Genomic DNA, 17,375 nt, shown 5'->3' with positions numbered 1-17,375 from the left:
CTTAAACAGGGGAAGTTTAGATTAGATATGAGGAAGTTCCTTAACTCTGAGGGTGGTGAGGCACTGGAATGGGTTGCCCAAGGAAGTTGTGAATGCTCCATGCCTGGCGGTATTCAAGGCCAGGTTGGAGAGAGCCTTGGGTGACATGATCTAGTGGGAGATGTCCGTGCCCATGGCACGGGGGTTGAAACCTGATGATCTTAAGGTCCTTTCCAACCCTAACTATTCCATTATTCTGTGATTCAAAGAGGTCTCTTCAAATAGCCTTGGAAATGTTTTTATCTTCCAAAGAAAAATAAATATTCAAATCTTACCCTCCCAGTACTGCTACGAAGAATTCAGTCCTTTTTTTTTTTTGTATAGGTTTGTCGTTTGATTTGACTTTAAGGTCCAATGTCAATTTGCAAGAATGATCCTTAAAGCTTTAGTTATCTCTTCAGGCCCATCTCCTCTGTGACTTGTTACTGCCAGCTAATTAAACCACTGTTGACAAAGGAGAGATTGAACCTGGTAATTCAATGTAGTAATAGCAGCCAGCACAGATCTACAATCTTCATTTTACACATTCACTTTTAAGCAGGAATTCTAATAAAGCCAAAAGTATCCTCTGGGTGTCAGTATAATCTAGCTGTACACTCAGCATCCAGATTCCTTACTTGGACTCTTCCTTTCTCCTCACAAGCTTTGATCTGGTGTCAGAGCAGAGGTCCCAACATCAAAGTTTGAGGCTTTCACCAAAGCTGTTAATTTTCTGTGAAATCTAGTTGCTGGCATTCTCCATTAGGATTGTTGTACTGCAGCCCGGGGACTCTTTCTGACATAATAGCCTTAATACAGTGACAACATTCAGGCTCGCAGCCAGAATTAATACCCTTTAAACAGTTACATACTGCTCTAATGCTTGTTAACCTCAGTGCAGAAGCTCTTTCATTTTACCATCTACCTTTATAGGTCTGCTGGGTCCATTTTGCTGTTGGAAGGAATTTCATTCCTAATAAGCCTGCAGTGAGAGGGAGGGCTAAAGAGGGTGTACATACTATCTCTCTGCTTCTAATTACAAAGACTACAGGGTTTGATAACAAAATCTCCCTGTGCTCAGAGAATTCAGTCTCCCACGAGCATTAGCTACCTCCTCTCTCACAATCCCTCTACAGGGCCTGTGACATGGTTTGGTGTGAGGTGTCTCTGCTCATGGCAGGGGGGTTGGAACTAGATGATCTTAAGGTCCTTTCCAACCCTAACTATTCTATGATTCTTTGATTCCTACCACGCTTCTACCACCAGCCCCCACTATAAGGATAATCCTTAGTTTCACTCTAGCAGAGAGAAATGTAGCAACTTTTTGCCACCAGTTGTTGGTTACTCAAGTATAGAAGAAAAGATAAATTATTTCTCTCCCTTAACCTTGCAATGGACACTATCAAAAGCTTCATTTCCTCCTGTAACTACCCATATCTTTGGAAAGAAGTTCTAAAACATGGTGGTTCTGAACTGATGATAGTTTAAGAGGAAACCCATAGAGTTTCTAACTGGTTTCATTCCACATGTTACTACAGAGCTGACCTACTGAAACTGAAGCAGAGATGAGAAATACCATGCCTAGTTGTTACAGAACAGATGCCAGGTTGCAGAAATACTGGTGTACTGACAATAGTCATACTTTTTATATTATTCCATTTTTATTGTCAGAAATTCAAACAAGTCACACAATTAAAATGTACTTACACAAATCAAATTGTTTTTTTGTTCATTACCATATTATTGTTCACAAAGTGAATACCAGTAAGAATGAAAAACGTAAGATCAGGCCTATATATCCAAAAATTAAAACTCCAAAGGGTATATGAAATGTTATTCATTTTCTTCAGGAAAAAAAAAAGTTTTCATTTTTAGGGAATTGTGAAATAGACAATAGTAGAGCAAAAATCTGATTATGAAACATGTTGATTGTGAAAATTCTATGCAAACCAGACAATAGTTCTTTTATTTCAGTATCTACATTACCTGTATGAAAATCAGGCCCTGAGAATATATATAGAACCTTACATATGTGTTGAAATAAGACAGTGTTATCTTGCCTGAAAAGCAATATAGAAAGACGAGTCAATTCTGGGAAATTCAGCTACAGTGAAGAAAAGGTATTCTTCCAAAATATAATGATGGGAAAGACAGGTATATGGCTTTTTTAATGAAAATCTACTGAAAGTTTCTGTCAGTTCTGATATGCAGAGAACATAGAAAAAACACCTTCAAAAGTCAGCATGACACTCCATTTCCTAATTTTTCTGCTGACACTGACACTGAGACTGCATAAGAGGAAGTTGGATGAGGCCTTGGGTGATATGGTTTAGTGTGAGGTGTCCCTGCCCATGGCAGGGGGTTTGGAACTTGATGATCTTAAAGTCCTTTCCAACCCTAACTATTCTATGATTCTGTGATTCTATGAATAAAAGCTGACAAACTCCAAAGTTCATAATTTTCTGAAAACCCTATTCTTCTTAGGACCTTCTTACTTAAGCAGGAGCACAACAAATATTGTCACTTCATAATAAAAATGAGTATTATGGAAATATCTAATAAAGTTTAAGATTGAGCTGTTGAAGTGAAAATGAAAGGCATTTATAATGCAGTGATACATTATCCCACATAACTGCAAGAAGAGATGTATTTCTATTTTCATAGCCTAACGGAAATAAGGATTGTAGCTTCTCCGAATTTTCATTGAAACTGATTTAATTTTGATTGGCTTGTTGTTCATTGTCCATGTATCCCAGTGAATCCCAGTTGAAAGAAGTCTACCTGTGTAGCGATGAACACCATTGAGATTTGCAAGGCCGCACTGGTTGAACCACCACCCAGTGTTATCACTGAAGTTACTGCAGCTCTTTACAGGCTGCTCTTTAATAGTGCACATTGGCCTGCATCCATCGTTATCAACATCAAATGTGCTGAAAGGCATTGAATTCTGGTTATCTTCTTTTCTGTATCCTCTAAATGCATCACCTAAGTACCACAGATAAAACAAGGATGAATGGAAGAGTTATTTATGGAGAAGCATTTCTTACTTATGGCATACTCACAAACTTTTCTTCTGCATTTATGAGAAAAAAAAGATTTCTTCAAAAGCAGTTCAACAACATCAAATAATGAACTGACAGTGTGTTAAAATATGGGAAAGGAAATGCATAAGATGCTGAGAAGCATGGAAGAAGTTGAAATTCAATGAAACATCTTTATATTGTTGTTGCTTTTAGTGACACATGCCAGCCATGGAGGTAAAGGCTTCTGTCCTTAAAGACAGTGGAAGAAAAGATAAAGGAAATGAAGAGGGCTAAAGGCTTATTAACTTCAGATTTTCCAGTGATGTGCCCAAAGCTCCAGCATGAGTCATGAGGTAAAATGGAATTGTTAAAACATAAAGGTCAGTGATGACTGGTTCCCTTGTCTTACTAAAGAAACAAATACAGGCAGAGTAAAGCACCAACACATTTATAGCATAACTGTTGCATTGGTCATAAGGAACATTACTGCATACTAGTAAACATGCAAAAAAAAAAAAAAAAAGAAAAAAGCAGTAAGACATGGTGCAATACTTAAATCTTTGCACATTTAGTATAATTTATATTATTTATATTATGGGGGGGGGTGGTGTCTGGAACTGTGAATTAATTTGTGCCTCTATATCAGCCAGTAACTGTTACACACTGCAGACCTAATTTGTTCCAGTCAGTTTTTTTATGCTTTGTATGCCACTGTCTGGACACTGCTGAACTAACCAAAGCAATAACATCAGGAAGACTTCCACTAACATCAGCATATTTGGGATGGGAAAGTGGACAGCTAAAGAACTGGACCATTGGTTAGATACATGCACACACACACATAATATCCCTTATCTGCTACATGTATAATCTGTGGACTTTGAATCCATTAGAGTTCCTTTATTTTCTTTATTCATTTTATTTATTAAAGGAGTGTTTATTCAATTATTCCATTAAAGACCTTGAAGGAATAGAATAAAATTATTTTTTAATATGTAAAGATTGATGTTGGCATAACCAGTTGCTACATCATTAACCATTTATCTGCATAATATTCATTATGCAACATAGAGAAAAATATATCCGAAATACACATTTTTAAAGTTATCTTAAGTATTACTCTTTCAAATGCATTTTTTCACATTTAGAAAGGGAGCAGCTATCTTTAAATACTTTAAAGAAGGAGGTTCTTACCAGCATTTCCTGAATAACGTCCCAAATGGATCTTAAAAGAACACGCTTCATCCTCTATCCAAAATCCATCATATGATGCATAGGCATACTTATCATTTTCTGATTCCAAATCCACATAAAGACGGAAACTAGTGGCCTTTTGATTTACTATGTGAAAAATCTTCCTCAATCCAAGCCAAAATTCCCCTAAACCAGAAATATAATATAGTCAATAAACTTCTAGAGATGGAAAATGTAAGAGATAAAATGGATTCTTTTAGTTCTTCTGCTTTCCTTCCAAACCAAGTGGAATAAAAGTTGAATGATAGGCTTATATTTCTTTGAAAGACTAAATAATGTACAGAGTAATCTTCATACTTCAATGGGAAATCCATGGAAAGAATTCCTATGTGTGCATCATCTTTTTCTCTCTGTGACGTATTTAGAAAATTGCCCACGTGATAACTTTCAAGTGTTCATCTTCAATAATCCTTATAAGACCACAAAACCTGGGTGTGCTAAAGATCCACTTCATTAAACAGAATTCAGTAGCATTCCTAAGGATAAAACTGAGAACTGATGAATGTTAGCATTCTGTGAAATGCAACAAAACTCAAACCCTTTTCCTGAGGTTTGCTGCCTCTGTAACTCACACTGTTTTCCATGAAAGATTTCCCCAATATGAGCTGTGCTTTTTTTGTATAGCTGGAAAGTTGTGTGCTTCCACTGCAATCCCAGATAAACTCCTGAAAAGCAACTCAGTTTACACTTGGTGGATGGAAGGTGTCTGTAAAAAATTAGTATCACAGTTGTGTTGATGTTACCTACTGAAATGTTTCCATTCTGTTTCCAACTTCATATGCCCTATGTTGAAATATTACTGATTTCTTCCTGCTTTAAGGAAATATGTCACAAATATGATTAAAAACAACTAAAGCTTGAGGTTTTTTAAGCTAAAAAAAAGGGAAATATAATATTTACATTAATTCAGGAAGAAAATATAATAACATTTCAAACACCTCTTGTGAGACTGAAAATGGGCAATGGCTAAAGGCTCTAGTAGGGTGATAGTCATTATTGAGAAGATGACACAATAGGTTTGATTAAAGAAATCTCTTAAGCATAAATAAGACTTTTAAGAAACAGCTTTGCTCTCTATCCTGCTAAAAATCCCACACAGTTTACTGAAATGTAGCTGACATAAAGACAGCAGAAACATCAGGTCCAAAACACTTAAGAGTATTTAAAATTAGTACCAGAAAGGCCACCAAATCCATCCAGATATTCAGACCATGTTCTCTGGAATGGAATGATTCCATCAGTTCTTTTCTGAATCACGGTCCATCCACCTCCTTGAAAATCCATGTCACACAAAACCTAAAACAGACATAGATATGATTAAGCATTCTTGAAGCAGCTGTTATGAAAACAGTATAATTAAATAAAGGTGAACAATTCAGAGTTTTGCTAAGCAACACACCTTCCAAATATCTTAGCAAAAAGCTCAAAGAAAATAAAAAATTCAGCAGCAGTATTTTCTTACATGTTCTTGTTGGACTGCTTGATTTGGAAATTTCCTCAACTTAATACAAGTGCCTGCTCATATCAGATATGATAAATAAGCTTTGATAAATGTTACTGTATATTAATAATATCATGAAATAGAAGCAACATGCATTGTCAAGTATTAATTGTGCAAAATATCCCAGACACAGGCACTAACACTGAATATATTTCATCAAAACAAAATAGACACAACTTCCTCACCGTCATACCATCTTCCCCAGAAATACTGTGTTTGTGATGCCTGGGAAATGTAGAGCCCTTTATAGAGATGAGGAAATGTAAAAAGTGATAGCAGTAACCCAGTAGATAATAATTTATGATGGAGCAGCAAAAAAACTCTACATAAGAAGGGGCCCCAATTCAGGGAAGTCAACAACCTGCAACTGAGCAGTCCCCCTGAATACATAAGATCAACTCTCAAATTTATCAGTCTTTGCTAAAATTTGTGCCCAACAGCATGTCAAAAGGCAGTGGTCCAGCTGCCCTCTGCTCTGCTGTGGAGTATCATGTGTTACATTTTCCCCTCAACCCATTTAACTTTAGACACATAATTGAATTCCCTAAATTAGGAATTTTATCTGCCCTTATCTTCCCTGTAATCCCTTGTGAATGAATAGAGAAATGTTCATTCACAGCATGGCTCTGAGAAACCAAGATCTGAATCACCCTCTGCAGGTGTTGGTCACCTCCACTGTTCACAAAAAAAGGCCCCTAGACCCTTTCACTGCTCTTTAGGGATTTCAGCTAAATGCCTAAAGTTACGTGGAATGTATCCAGGTCACTTTGCATATTTTTCAAGTATGTCCCCAGTGCCAGAGCTTAACCAGTCCAACAGGGATTAAGAATTCTGGGCACCCTAATGTAGAAAGGTGCATATTTTACTTTAGCTACTGCAACACCTAAGCTGTTCCAATTAGTTCTAGGGGATGCTATGCTTAATTAGTGTTTAAAATCAGAGGCTCATTTGTAAGTGTCTCCCGATGTGACTAATAGCAGGACAATTAACCTGAAAAATGCTTATAGCTCTGGAGCCATTAAGCTACTTGTGATAACAATGGTAAATTCAGAATAGAATGTTCGCTATCAGTAAATTTTAACAGTAAGCAGATGCAGAAGAGATGGAGTAAAGTAGGAATATTTTATTCGTGTTACAGGGAATGTGCAAAATGAAACATGTTTCAGAGAAGACAGATTTGCAATCTTAGCTGGTTGCTAAAAGTAGAGTCTGGGTGTAATTCAGTGGCAGTCTGGGCTTTATCTGTTGCACCCTCATGGCCTATACCAGCCAGATATTTTTCATGAAACCAAAACTTGTTCCTTGGCAGGAACACATCAAATTCATATTCACAACTGCTGTGACTTAACAGCATCTTCTTATGAATTATGAGAAAGCAACAGGACAGAGCTGCAATTGTGATCTAATACAACCTGAGGAATCTTGGATCTTCAAGTAAGTCAATGCTATTGGATGCTTTAAGCAATCCTGCAACACAAATTCTGAATGAATCATAGTAAGTCATGTGCATGAAAGGAAATGATGGGCTTTATTCCCTGGAGAATCTCATGCTTATTTCAGTCACCCAAGGAGGGTTGAACTGGAATAAAAGGAAACACAGAAGATTCCAAAGTGAATATTTAAATGTAAATACCTAAAACTCATTAAAAATAATCCCATTGCCTCATCTGCTGTCTAGAGAAGATGATTGCATGCTTGGCTGCTCCTCTCACTATGAGTCAGAAATACAAAGAGGAACCCACTTGGTCACAACATCCATCTTCAGTCCAATATAAATCAGTGGGAGTGTTGATAACTGACAGAAGGAGCAGATTTGGGTTTTCATGAGAGGTTATCAGACAATTAGATATGGCACTGGAACATACACCAGCTAAGTAAAAATATGAGCTAGATATGCAAAAAAGCAGTGATTGCTGTGTAGTTTCTTCATCTCTTATATACTGGAAATGATGTAATTTTCTTTCTGCAAGCTTTATAATAGTTAATGCACTTTAGAGCTTGTTCTAGGTCTCATATTGTGTAAGGTATGAGGGGCATGATTGTGCTAGGAACATTTAAATTAAATGAGCAGGAGGATGCTGCTACTGAATATTTCCTCCCTTTCCACCTTCAGTGTGTCCAAGAGTTATATTCCAAACAGCTGTTTAGTTTGTCTGACCCACCTTAGAAATATCATTGATCTAAATTTACTTTTCTGAGACGACAAGAACCTACCACTACCACTGAAAATGGATATTTTTAATGCTCCTGGAATTCAAGTTTCAATTAGCCTGAGTTAACCATCAGAATGTATACTTGCTTTCGAAAACATGAGGCTTCAAACATGAAAATATGAGAACAGTATCAAGTTGTCTACATAGATTTCTTCATTAATCTGGTATCTTCATACAAATTATTCTAAAGACATTTGGGTTTGTTTCATTTACATTTAAAGGCATCTTATTGCTGACAAGGTCTTCACTGAAGTATTTTTTTCCTGCTCACTTTGTTTTCAGCTTTTTAGATTCTTACTATGGTTTTCTGTCTCTTCGTATTTTTCATATTTACTTGTCTGCAGAAATTCCAGAAGACTTGGGTATTCGCCCCTTAAAATGCATTGCAATTCCTTGTTTGTGTTTTAATGTCTTGAAATTTATATTCATCTGTAATTTCTCTTGTACCTTTTTTACAGTTCAACACATGGAAGAATTTGCTTTAAAGAGTTTTCCTTGAAATATCATTCTTTATGGAACACACATATTTTAGATTATTTTCTCTGAGAACTTTTTGGCACTATCTTTTCAGTCCTGTGTAGCATTTACCAGACAAGAAATTAGACACTCATTTCATGAGTGCAGATGTTTCTTCTCATTATTTATTGTTACCTTGTGCTTTTAATCAAATTATTATTATTTTTCTTTTTGTTTCTTCTTCTGCTTAAAGAACCTTTCCACTCATATAACTGATTCTCACATTCTGGCAGTAACTTTAAGTGTAGAAAAGTGTCCAAAATACTTTTGAGGTGAAAGGAGGTTTTTTGTAGCATTCAGTAGAGTTCCAATTGGATAGAGATAAAGGGACTCATCCTTCCTTTGTTATATGTAAAGGCTATAAAGTTAGATATTAAATTTTACTATTTATTAGTTGGCTTAAACTCCACATTTTTTCTCCAAAAACTAATGACCCCAGCATGTGTTGTGAAATTAAAGGTTTGAAAGTGCACTCTGCCTTTCCACTGTGCATAAAGGGCTTCTCTAAGTAGAACAGCCCAAAATGGAAAGAAACAGACAAAACAAAGGATTCTTTGTGTTTGCATGGATCTGAGTGGCCTGAGTCTGGGGAAGTTAACCAAACACTCTTTTATCCTAAATAAGCACTATAACTCCAAGCAATTACGGAAAATGCAGGTGGTGATAGGAAGCATGACTGCTGCAGTTCATGCTGAATTTCATCCTTTTATCTTTGTCTTAAGAATGTATATCCTGAAAACTGGATTTGAAAACTGAAAGATATTTCTCTGCCTCAAGTCTTGAGTTATAATGATGCTCAGACAAGTGATAAGCACCTGCTCCTCAAACTAATGTACATCTGCCCCTATATTTAGGTGCATATACAATATCATGGTCCAAGCTATAGGCATCAGCAGAGTCACTTCTCAAGAGAAGGCAATGCTATACAGTCAACAGAATAATTCAGAAAGCCAACGGTCCCATTTTAGGAGCCAGATGGAGCAGTCACTTGGCTCCTTAATTTTCCATCTCTAAACCAGAAAAGAACAACGCTCCTCAATGTCCAAGGGGTGCTGGGAAATTCCCAGGAAATACCTTGTTTTTTCCTTTTTGGTACATTTTTCACTGTATATAAAATCTGATGATGGGATCTTATGAATGAAATTAAATTTCTTTGTAAAAAATAAGAAACTGATCAAAATTATAGTAATAGCAGACACATTTAGATGATTTCATACATATCTGCTGAGAAATTGTCAAGGAAAAGACTTTAAATCTATTAAATATATTTTAAGTGCCTATTCTTAAGCAAACTGTGACTATCCTGAGAGATTAATTTATTACCTCAAAAGGAAAATTTGATCCTTCTGGATGGATAATGTACAGACCAGTTGGAGTTTTTGAAACTGAACCAACAGTATCTTTGATATCAGTGCAATCCAAGCCTAGAGAACAAAGTATTTGACGAAGTTCATTAGCATAATATGTTAAACAAAAACACAAACAAAAACAAACAAAAAAAACCACAAACAAATTCAAGTTAAATACAGAAAAAGTACTTTCTTGGTAATACATGAATCATTTCAAATAGCATTTTCTTGCCATGCAAACTTTAAAATCATATTTTCTCACAAATTTATGTTGTAAATGAAATTTCTCTGAACTCCATTAAGCCCAGAAAGAAATATAAATTATATTGAAAATAAGGGAGTTCATTCTAACATTAATGGAAATTATACATAAATTAAAGATTTTGCATCTGGGTCATTTTACAGATCTTATTTGGGTAACACATGTTACTGAGAAAAGGGCATATTATCTGGGAAAGGATGTCTTTTCCTGCAGATATATGTATTTATATTTGTAAAAGCCTCTACGTCATAATGTATACATTATAAACCCCTTGCTTTTAAGTGTTAAGCCAGGTCTGTGTTAAACATACTCAAACAAGCAGTTCCTATGGCCAGTGGGACTGCTTAGAGGTAATGTTTCCTTTAGCTGGGATGGACACGATGATGAAAAGTAACTGTCCTGTGTTCAAGTAACTTTGATCATATTTAAAGGAAATTACAAATGCAGAGCACACTTCATTGCAAAAGAAAGTGCTATTTAGCAACATCTGATCATTTATGAACTGATGGTCATAGCTGGTATGCTAAACAGTATGCCCAGAATTATCAGTTGTAAATGATTTAAAGCAGTCTTTATGGTGACATTCTTAAACAGATGACAAATTTTCCAGGGTTTATATGTTATGAACACAGAATACTGTAAATGTTATAATTGCTTCCCTTTGCTTTAATTAGCGCTCTGTCAAGATATAAAGATAAAAAAGCAAGAGACCAAGACTAAATGCAAAATATACCTACCATGAGACTGAACTGCTTTGTAAGGAAGTGGATCCAAATGCTTTCTCAAAACTTCTGCATTCAAAAGAAGAAGTCTGTTCATGACTTCATTTACCTGCAAATACAAATAGAAAATCTTTACTTTGGTTGCAATGAGGATTTTTACATTCTTAAAGATATTCTTTTTTACTCCTAGTAAATATAATCCAAAATTCATTTTTGTGATGTGCTCGTGATTTGCCCTTCATTAGGTACAACGGTCTTTTTTTGACAAAAAAAATTTTTTTTTTTTTAAATCAAAAATCATTTTTAGGATGATTTGCAATGCCAGATAATTGCAAAGAAGTCCTTCAGTTTGAATAAGGCTTTTTATCTGTAGTAAGGGATACACAGTGTTTGTAAACTACTATGAGAGTTAACAGTAACATAATACATCATCTGAACAAATATGACAGAACTGGAGTTAGCCACCAATGTGGATCAAGTGGTGCTTATCACTCCCCGTAGAAATGGAACCCACACCCTACCCAAGATGTAAGGAATGTTGGTAGAGACTCTAATTCTACTGTTTTAATGACAATATAAATGCTTAAATTTCCTCAGTTAGATAATACCTGCAGTGATAAGTAATAAATAAAAATCTTTATGATAAAGAGAAAAGTACCTGATTAGAAAGGTAGTCCAAAGAAGACTGTTGATCATCCATCATGTTCCTTACCATTTTTTTTGTGCTTCTTGCATATTCAACAAGTGAGTTCTGCAAATTTCCTTTAAAAGAAATATGTTCATCCACTTTGTTACCATAAATCTAGAAATATTCTTGACTGAACAATGACACATTTATGGTATCTAAGCGAATATTGAAGGTGTTTAACCTCAGCATACTTAAAAGTGAAACCACAGTACAGAGACCACAGATTAAAGCCAAAGATGCTAAAAACCTCAGCTTCACTGGTTGCAGGGAAGACATTTTAAGAAGTGATGCTCTTCTTTAGATTTGAAGAATTTAATCTTATCCTTGGGCAACTTGGATGACCAGTTAATGGATAGCAGAGAAATACAAATGCAAATGATAAAAGACAAATATATAAGACATTCTGTCATCCTACATTTACTCATTCACTCCTGGTTTTTGTCATGATGCTAAAAATCAAAACAAAAACCAAGCAAACCTGACAGGTAATTAACAAAATATATTAAAAATCATATAGGAAATACAATGATTTTGATTTTTTCTTTTTTTTCTGAGGCTGATTACATCCTTTGCTGTGTAGTTTGTCAAGGCAGTGAGTAGAGGATGTCCTGCATCAGGCAGGATGTCCTGCAAAAGGCAAGCTGAAGTATAGATTTCCTCCCAGTTTAACTGACTAACTAACTAAACTAAATAACTCTCACTTAACTCCCCCACAGCTAACTATGATGCTTAAATGATGGACAGACACCCTACTCTTCTTTAATGGAGAGAGCTACTAACATTCAGAGAGTAACACAGATCTAGGCAGGGGGAGCTGCTGCCTGGATTTGCCTGTCTTGATCAGTGATTATAGAGACTAGCATGATTATACTTCAGCTTTCTTGCACCAGCTGCATCCCAGAAACACAGCACCCCAAATTTTCTGAATCCTCAGCCTAGGCAGCAGCATCAAGGACTGTCACATGTGCTCAAGAAGGTTAAAAAATAAGTCGGCACAGCATAGCAGAGCAGAGCAGAGGGTTGCACAGCATGGCATTGCATAGCTTGTTGCTGAGAGTATTCTTTATGAATACATACTGCACATGTAATGTTTTTCCCCTCGTAAAATTTTAGCTTGAACATCACATGGTACAAGGCATTGGTCTTTTTGTTTTGAAATATCTGCAGATTTATTTTTCTCTTCTGCCTTGAGTGGTTCCTCCACAGCTCCAACATTCCTTGTGCCCTGTTGTACCAAACAATGGAGGGGGAAATAAATTGATCATAAAGCATATATAAAATGTCTCAGGCTGCCAAAATGAAGTAGATGATTACTCCATGGGTCTTCCTTCAAAACCTGGGGTTTTGCAAGCTTTATCAAGTTATAACTGACAGAGCTGAGACCAAGGCCTGTTAGGTGTCTTCTGCTCAGCCATCCCACACTAAAGAAAGAGTGTCAGAGTAAAGAATAACCTCTATAAATTTGAAAAATACCAACAAGGGGTTTGGTATTCTACCAGAGCTCTGTGAAATGAGGCAATAACTTGTAAATCTTGCATTTAAGAACTCACGTTTTAGGAATCACCACATCAAACTGACATCTCAAATACTAACAAAGTTATTTTCACTGGAAAGGAGCAGTCTCTTGGATTTACCACGTATTAGCAAAACATTTTTACTCTTGAAAGTCCCTAAATTAATTACTTGGATTCTGATCATGGAAATACTTGCATAAGGTATTAATCTATGCACACAAACAGTCCCAAGCAGATCTGGGACTTAACATTAAAAAAATATTTTAAATGCTCTTATGGAGGAAAGAATAAAGGGACACTATTTGCAGGCACACAATTATAAACAATAAAAACATTGGTAAAAGAAGTTACATATATTAATGTTCTTTTAAAATAATATTTTCATACTTAATATATTTTTTCTTTCCTGGTGCTGTGTGAGAGAAAATATGGGAATGCCTCTGACTCATCACTTACAGAAATGCTAAAAGTAATTCCTGATATATGTGTCATTGTCAAAAGACTAAGAAATTCATTTGAGCCTTTGTTGATTCCATAATCTCAGCAAAGCATTGTAGTATGTTAATATACTGTATTTTCAAGTGTAAATAGGATCCTTAGAAACATGAAGATTTTAATGAAAAAGAAAACTCATTTAGACTTGAATACATCTTCAAAACACTTGTTCTCCTTTAGTGCTTCAGGTTTCTCTTTCTGGTTTTTGCAGTACACTGGCAAAGCACTGAACAGGTTTTTTTTCTGACTTGCTTTTACAAACTGTAAGTAGAAATTAGATAAAACTGTTAACAAGGAGATTTTATATTAAAAAAAGTTTCTGAATTATTAATATAATTACAGTTTGGGACTGGAGATAAACAATAGAGAACTAAAAGAACATGTTTCTTTAATTTTGAAATAAGCACAGAATAAAGGAAGAAAAATTGACTTGAAGCTTATAAACAGATCACTCAGAACTCTGCTTTGTTCCAGGGCTTTATCACAGCTCCTCACTACATGTTCAATTAAATGCTGTCAAGCAAATATTTTCAATCAATATTTACTTTTAATAAAGCCAACATGAAACAGGCTATTAAAGCTGACCTCAGCAATTCAAGCAAAAACTGTGACTCTGCCAAAAACAATAGTTATTCTGCATTTGTTCATGCAGATGAGATTAAAAATATGGCCTAACAACAGGGCTGTGATGAAAGTAATTAACACATAACTGCTCTAATTCTAACTGATTTCCTACAGTTTGAATGTAGTTTTTTTTCTCTGTCTGGAAATATCTGATTGTTCTGTGTTTTCCTGTCTACTCTGAATAAAGCAATATAGAGTTTCAAAACATCTGTCGCTTTTCTGAGAAATCATCCAGTTACATTCGTTATCTTATCTAAGCAAAGGAATTGAAAATCTTACCTTAGATGAACAAGGCTTGCCATTACTTATGACAGTCTCTCCTAAACTGAACAAACAAATATGGAGACAAATCAGTGAAGTTACCCCAAAGCAGTTCATCTTTTACTTGAAGAAATGCAAACGTTTTGAAGGGTTTCAAATTTCCGTGGAAAGGATTGTACACTATGAAGTCCTGAGCTAACTATTTGGGAATGTCTGCAGCACAAAGCGCAGCCAACACTCCTTTAATTCCTGGATTTAACAAAGCATGTTTCAATTGCGCAGTAGATTTTATACACTACTGCTTGTATCCTGAGAGCAATTACTGCTTATAACCTCTACATGACACATCAAACATATGTATTTTCATTGTGATAAAACTGACAGATTTTCTTATGCACTATTTTTGAGCATTGGTATATATTTGGCACTGAGTAGTCTGGCCTAATTGAAAGAAAAACTCGTATGGATCAATGTTTTCACCTTTCGCAAAGGTTTTTAGCATTAAAATGAAGGTGTTTATATTGGTGTGATGGTAGTGCACTAGAACAGGCTGTGGAGGCAATTTTAGAATAAGTTCTAAAAGCAGATTCAAATAGAAAATTGAAAAATATTACTTTCAAGCAATACTTTGTACTACATAGAAACCTGTTTACCAGGAGAACAAAAGCAGTCTCTTGGTCTCACTAGTAGCCCACCTGTAGTAACACAGGGACTGTAAGTGAGACAATCTTTCAAATACCTGAAGAATGTCGAAGTATGAGAGAATGTGCTGAAAAAGAAGAAAATGAAATGTAGTCCACAGAAACTTAATTAAAGCTATGAGGCAATTACGGTTTTCATACACTTAAATACACTCTTTTTGTATCTTTAAAACTGGGTCTGATATTTTAACCAAAAAGCAAGTTACTTGGAAAGTTAATTTGGAAAGTTCATAAAGGTCCAACAGATTTTCAACTCCTCGTGCACATCAGAGAATTTAAATTGCTTGTAATCTGGCTGAATAAATGAAACTTCATCTTCTAATGTACCGCTGGAGATACTCCATCAGAATATAATGCTCAACATCACCTTGCACTGGTTCAGCCAGCCAATGTTCCAAATTGGTCTTGATACTGAGGTTCATCTCCAGCCCTGTCTGAAGCTGGAATACACTGGAAATAGCTTGTGATACAAACAGATTTGAAAGCAAATGGGGGGCAGGGATTAATACAGTTTTAAATCCAGTTTTTAATACAATGTTTTCTTTCACTTAACAGCTGAAGCCGACTAAGCACCAGTACCTGGCCTCTCCCTGAGAGGAGCATGTTCGACTGTCTGTGAAATTTTTAAGAACTTAGGTTCTTCAAAATATCTCAAAATATTTTTTAACTTGTTCTGACATACCTCATGGCACATCATAGCTCTTCTGATATAAGGATTACTAGAATTAACTAGTGCATCAGTTGACGCTCTCTCAAGAAGATGCAGGTTGTGATCTACAGTTCAGTCTCAGGAAGAAGCTGAAAAGATTTTATTGGCTACTCATATATGACATTAAAGGGGAAAGAACAGTTTTCATTCCTCTTTATCTGCACAGAAATCAGAAGAGGTGACAAATTTCAGGAACGAATGGTTAAAGTGGTCAGAACATGGACTGACCTCCCTCTCCCATGCAGTCATCTACACAGTTAAACTGAAGCTTGGAAGAAAGCTAAAGGGCATTAGCAGATTAATCCCCCGGTGGAAAAAGAAGACAGAAAAATGTGTTTCTGCAGCAGCATAACTATGCTCCAGCCTTCAGTTAAGTTCTGTAATAAATTCAGAATCTATCCCACAAGGATTTGAGAGCTGATCTTTATCCTTGACTGGAATATCAGTCTCTAGCCCACAGTAAAAATTATGAAACTGTTTTCAAACCAGCTGCCAGAGTGGGACCTTCCATTTTGTAACCATTTGATACCAGGATGTGTGCTGTCCCAGAATAATCATACAGTTCTGAAATACATGGTCCTCAGCTTGTCACCTTTTCATCCCCCAGTCTGAAAGATGTGAGGTTACTCACCAGGAGGAATTATCTAATAACCATAAAGGAGGGCTATGAACAAGTAAGAAAAAGGTAAAACCAAGAAAGACAGAAAGGTGTGTGTGTATATATATATATATATACACACTATCCTTAATTCTGAATTTCAGAAGGTATCTAAGGTGAAGCTGTGAGTTGCACTGGATAAGATCAAAATTTGCAGTAAGTCTAGAGAAGCTCAAATTCTGCTGATGTGAGCTGCCACAAGTATTGGAACAGGCTTCCCAGGGAAGTGGTGGAATCACCGTCCCTGGAAGTGTTCAGAAACCCTGTAGATGCTCTCAGTGACATGGTTTAGAGGTGGACTTGGCAGTCCCGGGGTAATGGTTGGACTTGATGATCTTAAAGGTCTTTTCCAACCTTTGATTCTATGATTCTATGAACCTGAATCTTCCCAGATGTGACATAGGCTCAAGTTCTGGAACTGTTTCTAAGCTCTGCTTCAGTCCTGTTGGCGTGACTCCACACTGGTAAAAACTTCTGCTGCTTCCTAAATGAAGCACTGCATTTTTTTCAGGCAAACTGGGATTTTTAAAGTGTATGTGGATTGAAAGGTAGTGAAGTGACAAACAGCCTTACACCTGCAACACAGAAGAGTTCAGATCGGGCAAAGAAGTGGTGAATTTGGGCCTGGTATTAGAATCATAGAATAGTTAGGGTTGGAAAGGACCTTAAGATCATCTAGTTCCAACCCCTCTGCCATGGGCAGGGACACCTCACACTAAACCATCTCACCCAAGGCTTCGTCCAACCTGGTCTTGACCACTGCCAGGGATGGAGCATTCACAACCTCCCTGGGCAACCTATTCCAGTGCCTCACCACCCTAACAGGAAAGAATTTCCTCCTTACAAAATTATTCTGAATTATTATTC

At 36.1% G+C, this 17,375-nt stretch overlaps 1 protein-coding gene across 2 annotated transcripts; it reads right to left on the bottom strand.

Moving 5' to 3' along the window:
• Nucleotides 1-2,462: 2,462 nt before the first annotated feature.
• On the bottom strand, nucleotides 2,463-15,730 carry ANGPTL5 (angiopoietin like 5). Of its 2 annotated transcripts, XM_057399786.1 has the most exons (9): nucleotides 15,509-15,730; nucleotides 14,459-14,499; nucleotides 12,624-12,771; nucleotides 11,517-11,620; nucleotides 10,874-10,967; nucleotides 9,849-9,949; nucleotides 5,471-5,591; nucleotides 4,236-4,421; nucleotides 2,463-3,003 (listed from the first exon to the last, which is right to left on the bottom strand). In XM_057399786.1, exons 1-9 carry the CDS (start codon nucleotides 15,561-15,563, stop codon nucleotides 2,684-2,686), a joined length of 1,170 nt encoding a protein of 389 aa, XP_057255769.1. In that variant the 5' UTR covers nucleotides 15,564-15,730; the 3' UTR covers nucleotides 2,463-2,683. The 2 variants fall into 2 exon arrangements, with proteins under 2 accessions (XP_057255769.1, XP_057255768.1); XM_057399785.1 differs by lacking the exon at nucleotides 15,509-15,730 and having other exon boundaries at nucleotides 14,459-15,139.
• Nucleotides 15,731-17,375: the final 1,645 nt, after the last annotated feature.

The sequence above is a fragment of the Pezoporus wallicus genome, unplaced genomic scaffold, assembly GCF_028554395.1.
Source record: "Pezoporus wallicus isolate ANWC-B61680 ecotype Strahan unplaced genomic scaffold, APGP_CSIRO_Pwel_v1 scaffold_6446, whole genome shotgun sequence".
Lineage (NCBI taxonomy): Eukaryota > Metazoa > Chordata > Aves > Psittaciformes > Psittacidae > Pezoporus > Pezoporus wallicus.
This window is presented reverse-complemented; position numbering and strand designations above follow the sequence as displayed.

What these genes read in the sequence shown, in the direction of transcription:
- ANGPTL5 (XM_057399785.1), bottom strand. Translation starts at nt 14,557, where the DNA reads ATGAACTGCTTTGGGGTAACTTCACTGATTTGTCTCCATATTTGTTTG. An exon ending in CAAAGCAGTTCAGTCTCATG is followed by an intron (nt 9,950 to 10,873) that starts GTAGGTATATTT and finishes TTTGTTCTCTAG; the next exon opens with GCTTGGATTGCACTGATATC. An exon ending in ACGTTATTCAGGAAATGCTG is followed by an intron (nt 3,004 to 4,235) that starts GTAAGAACCTCC and finishes TGTGGTACTTAG; the next exon opens with GTGATGCATTTAGAGGATAC.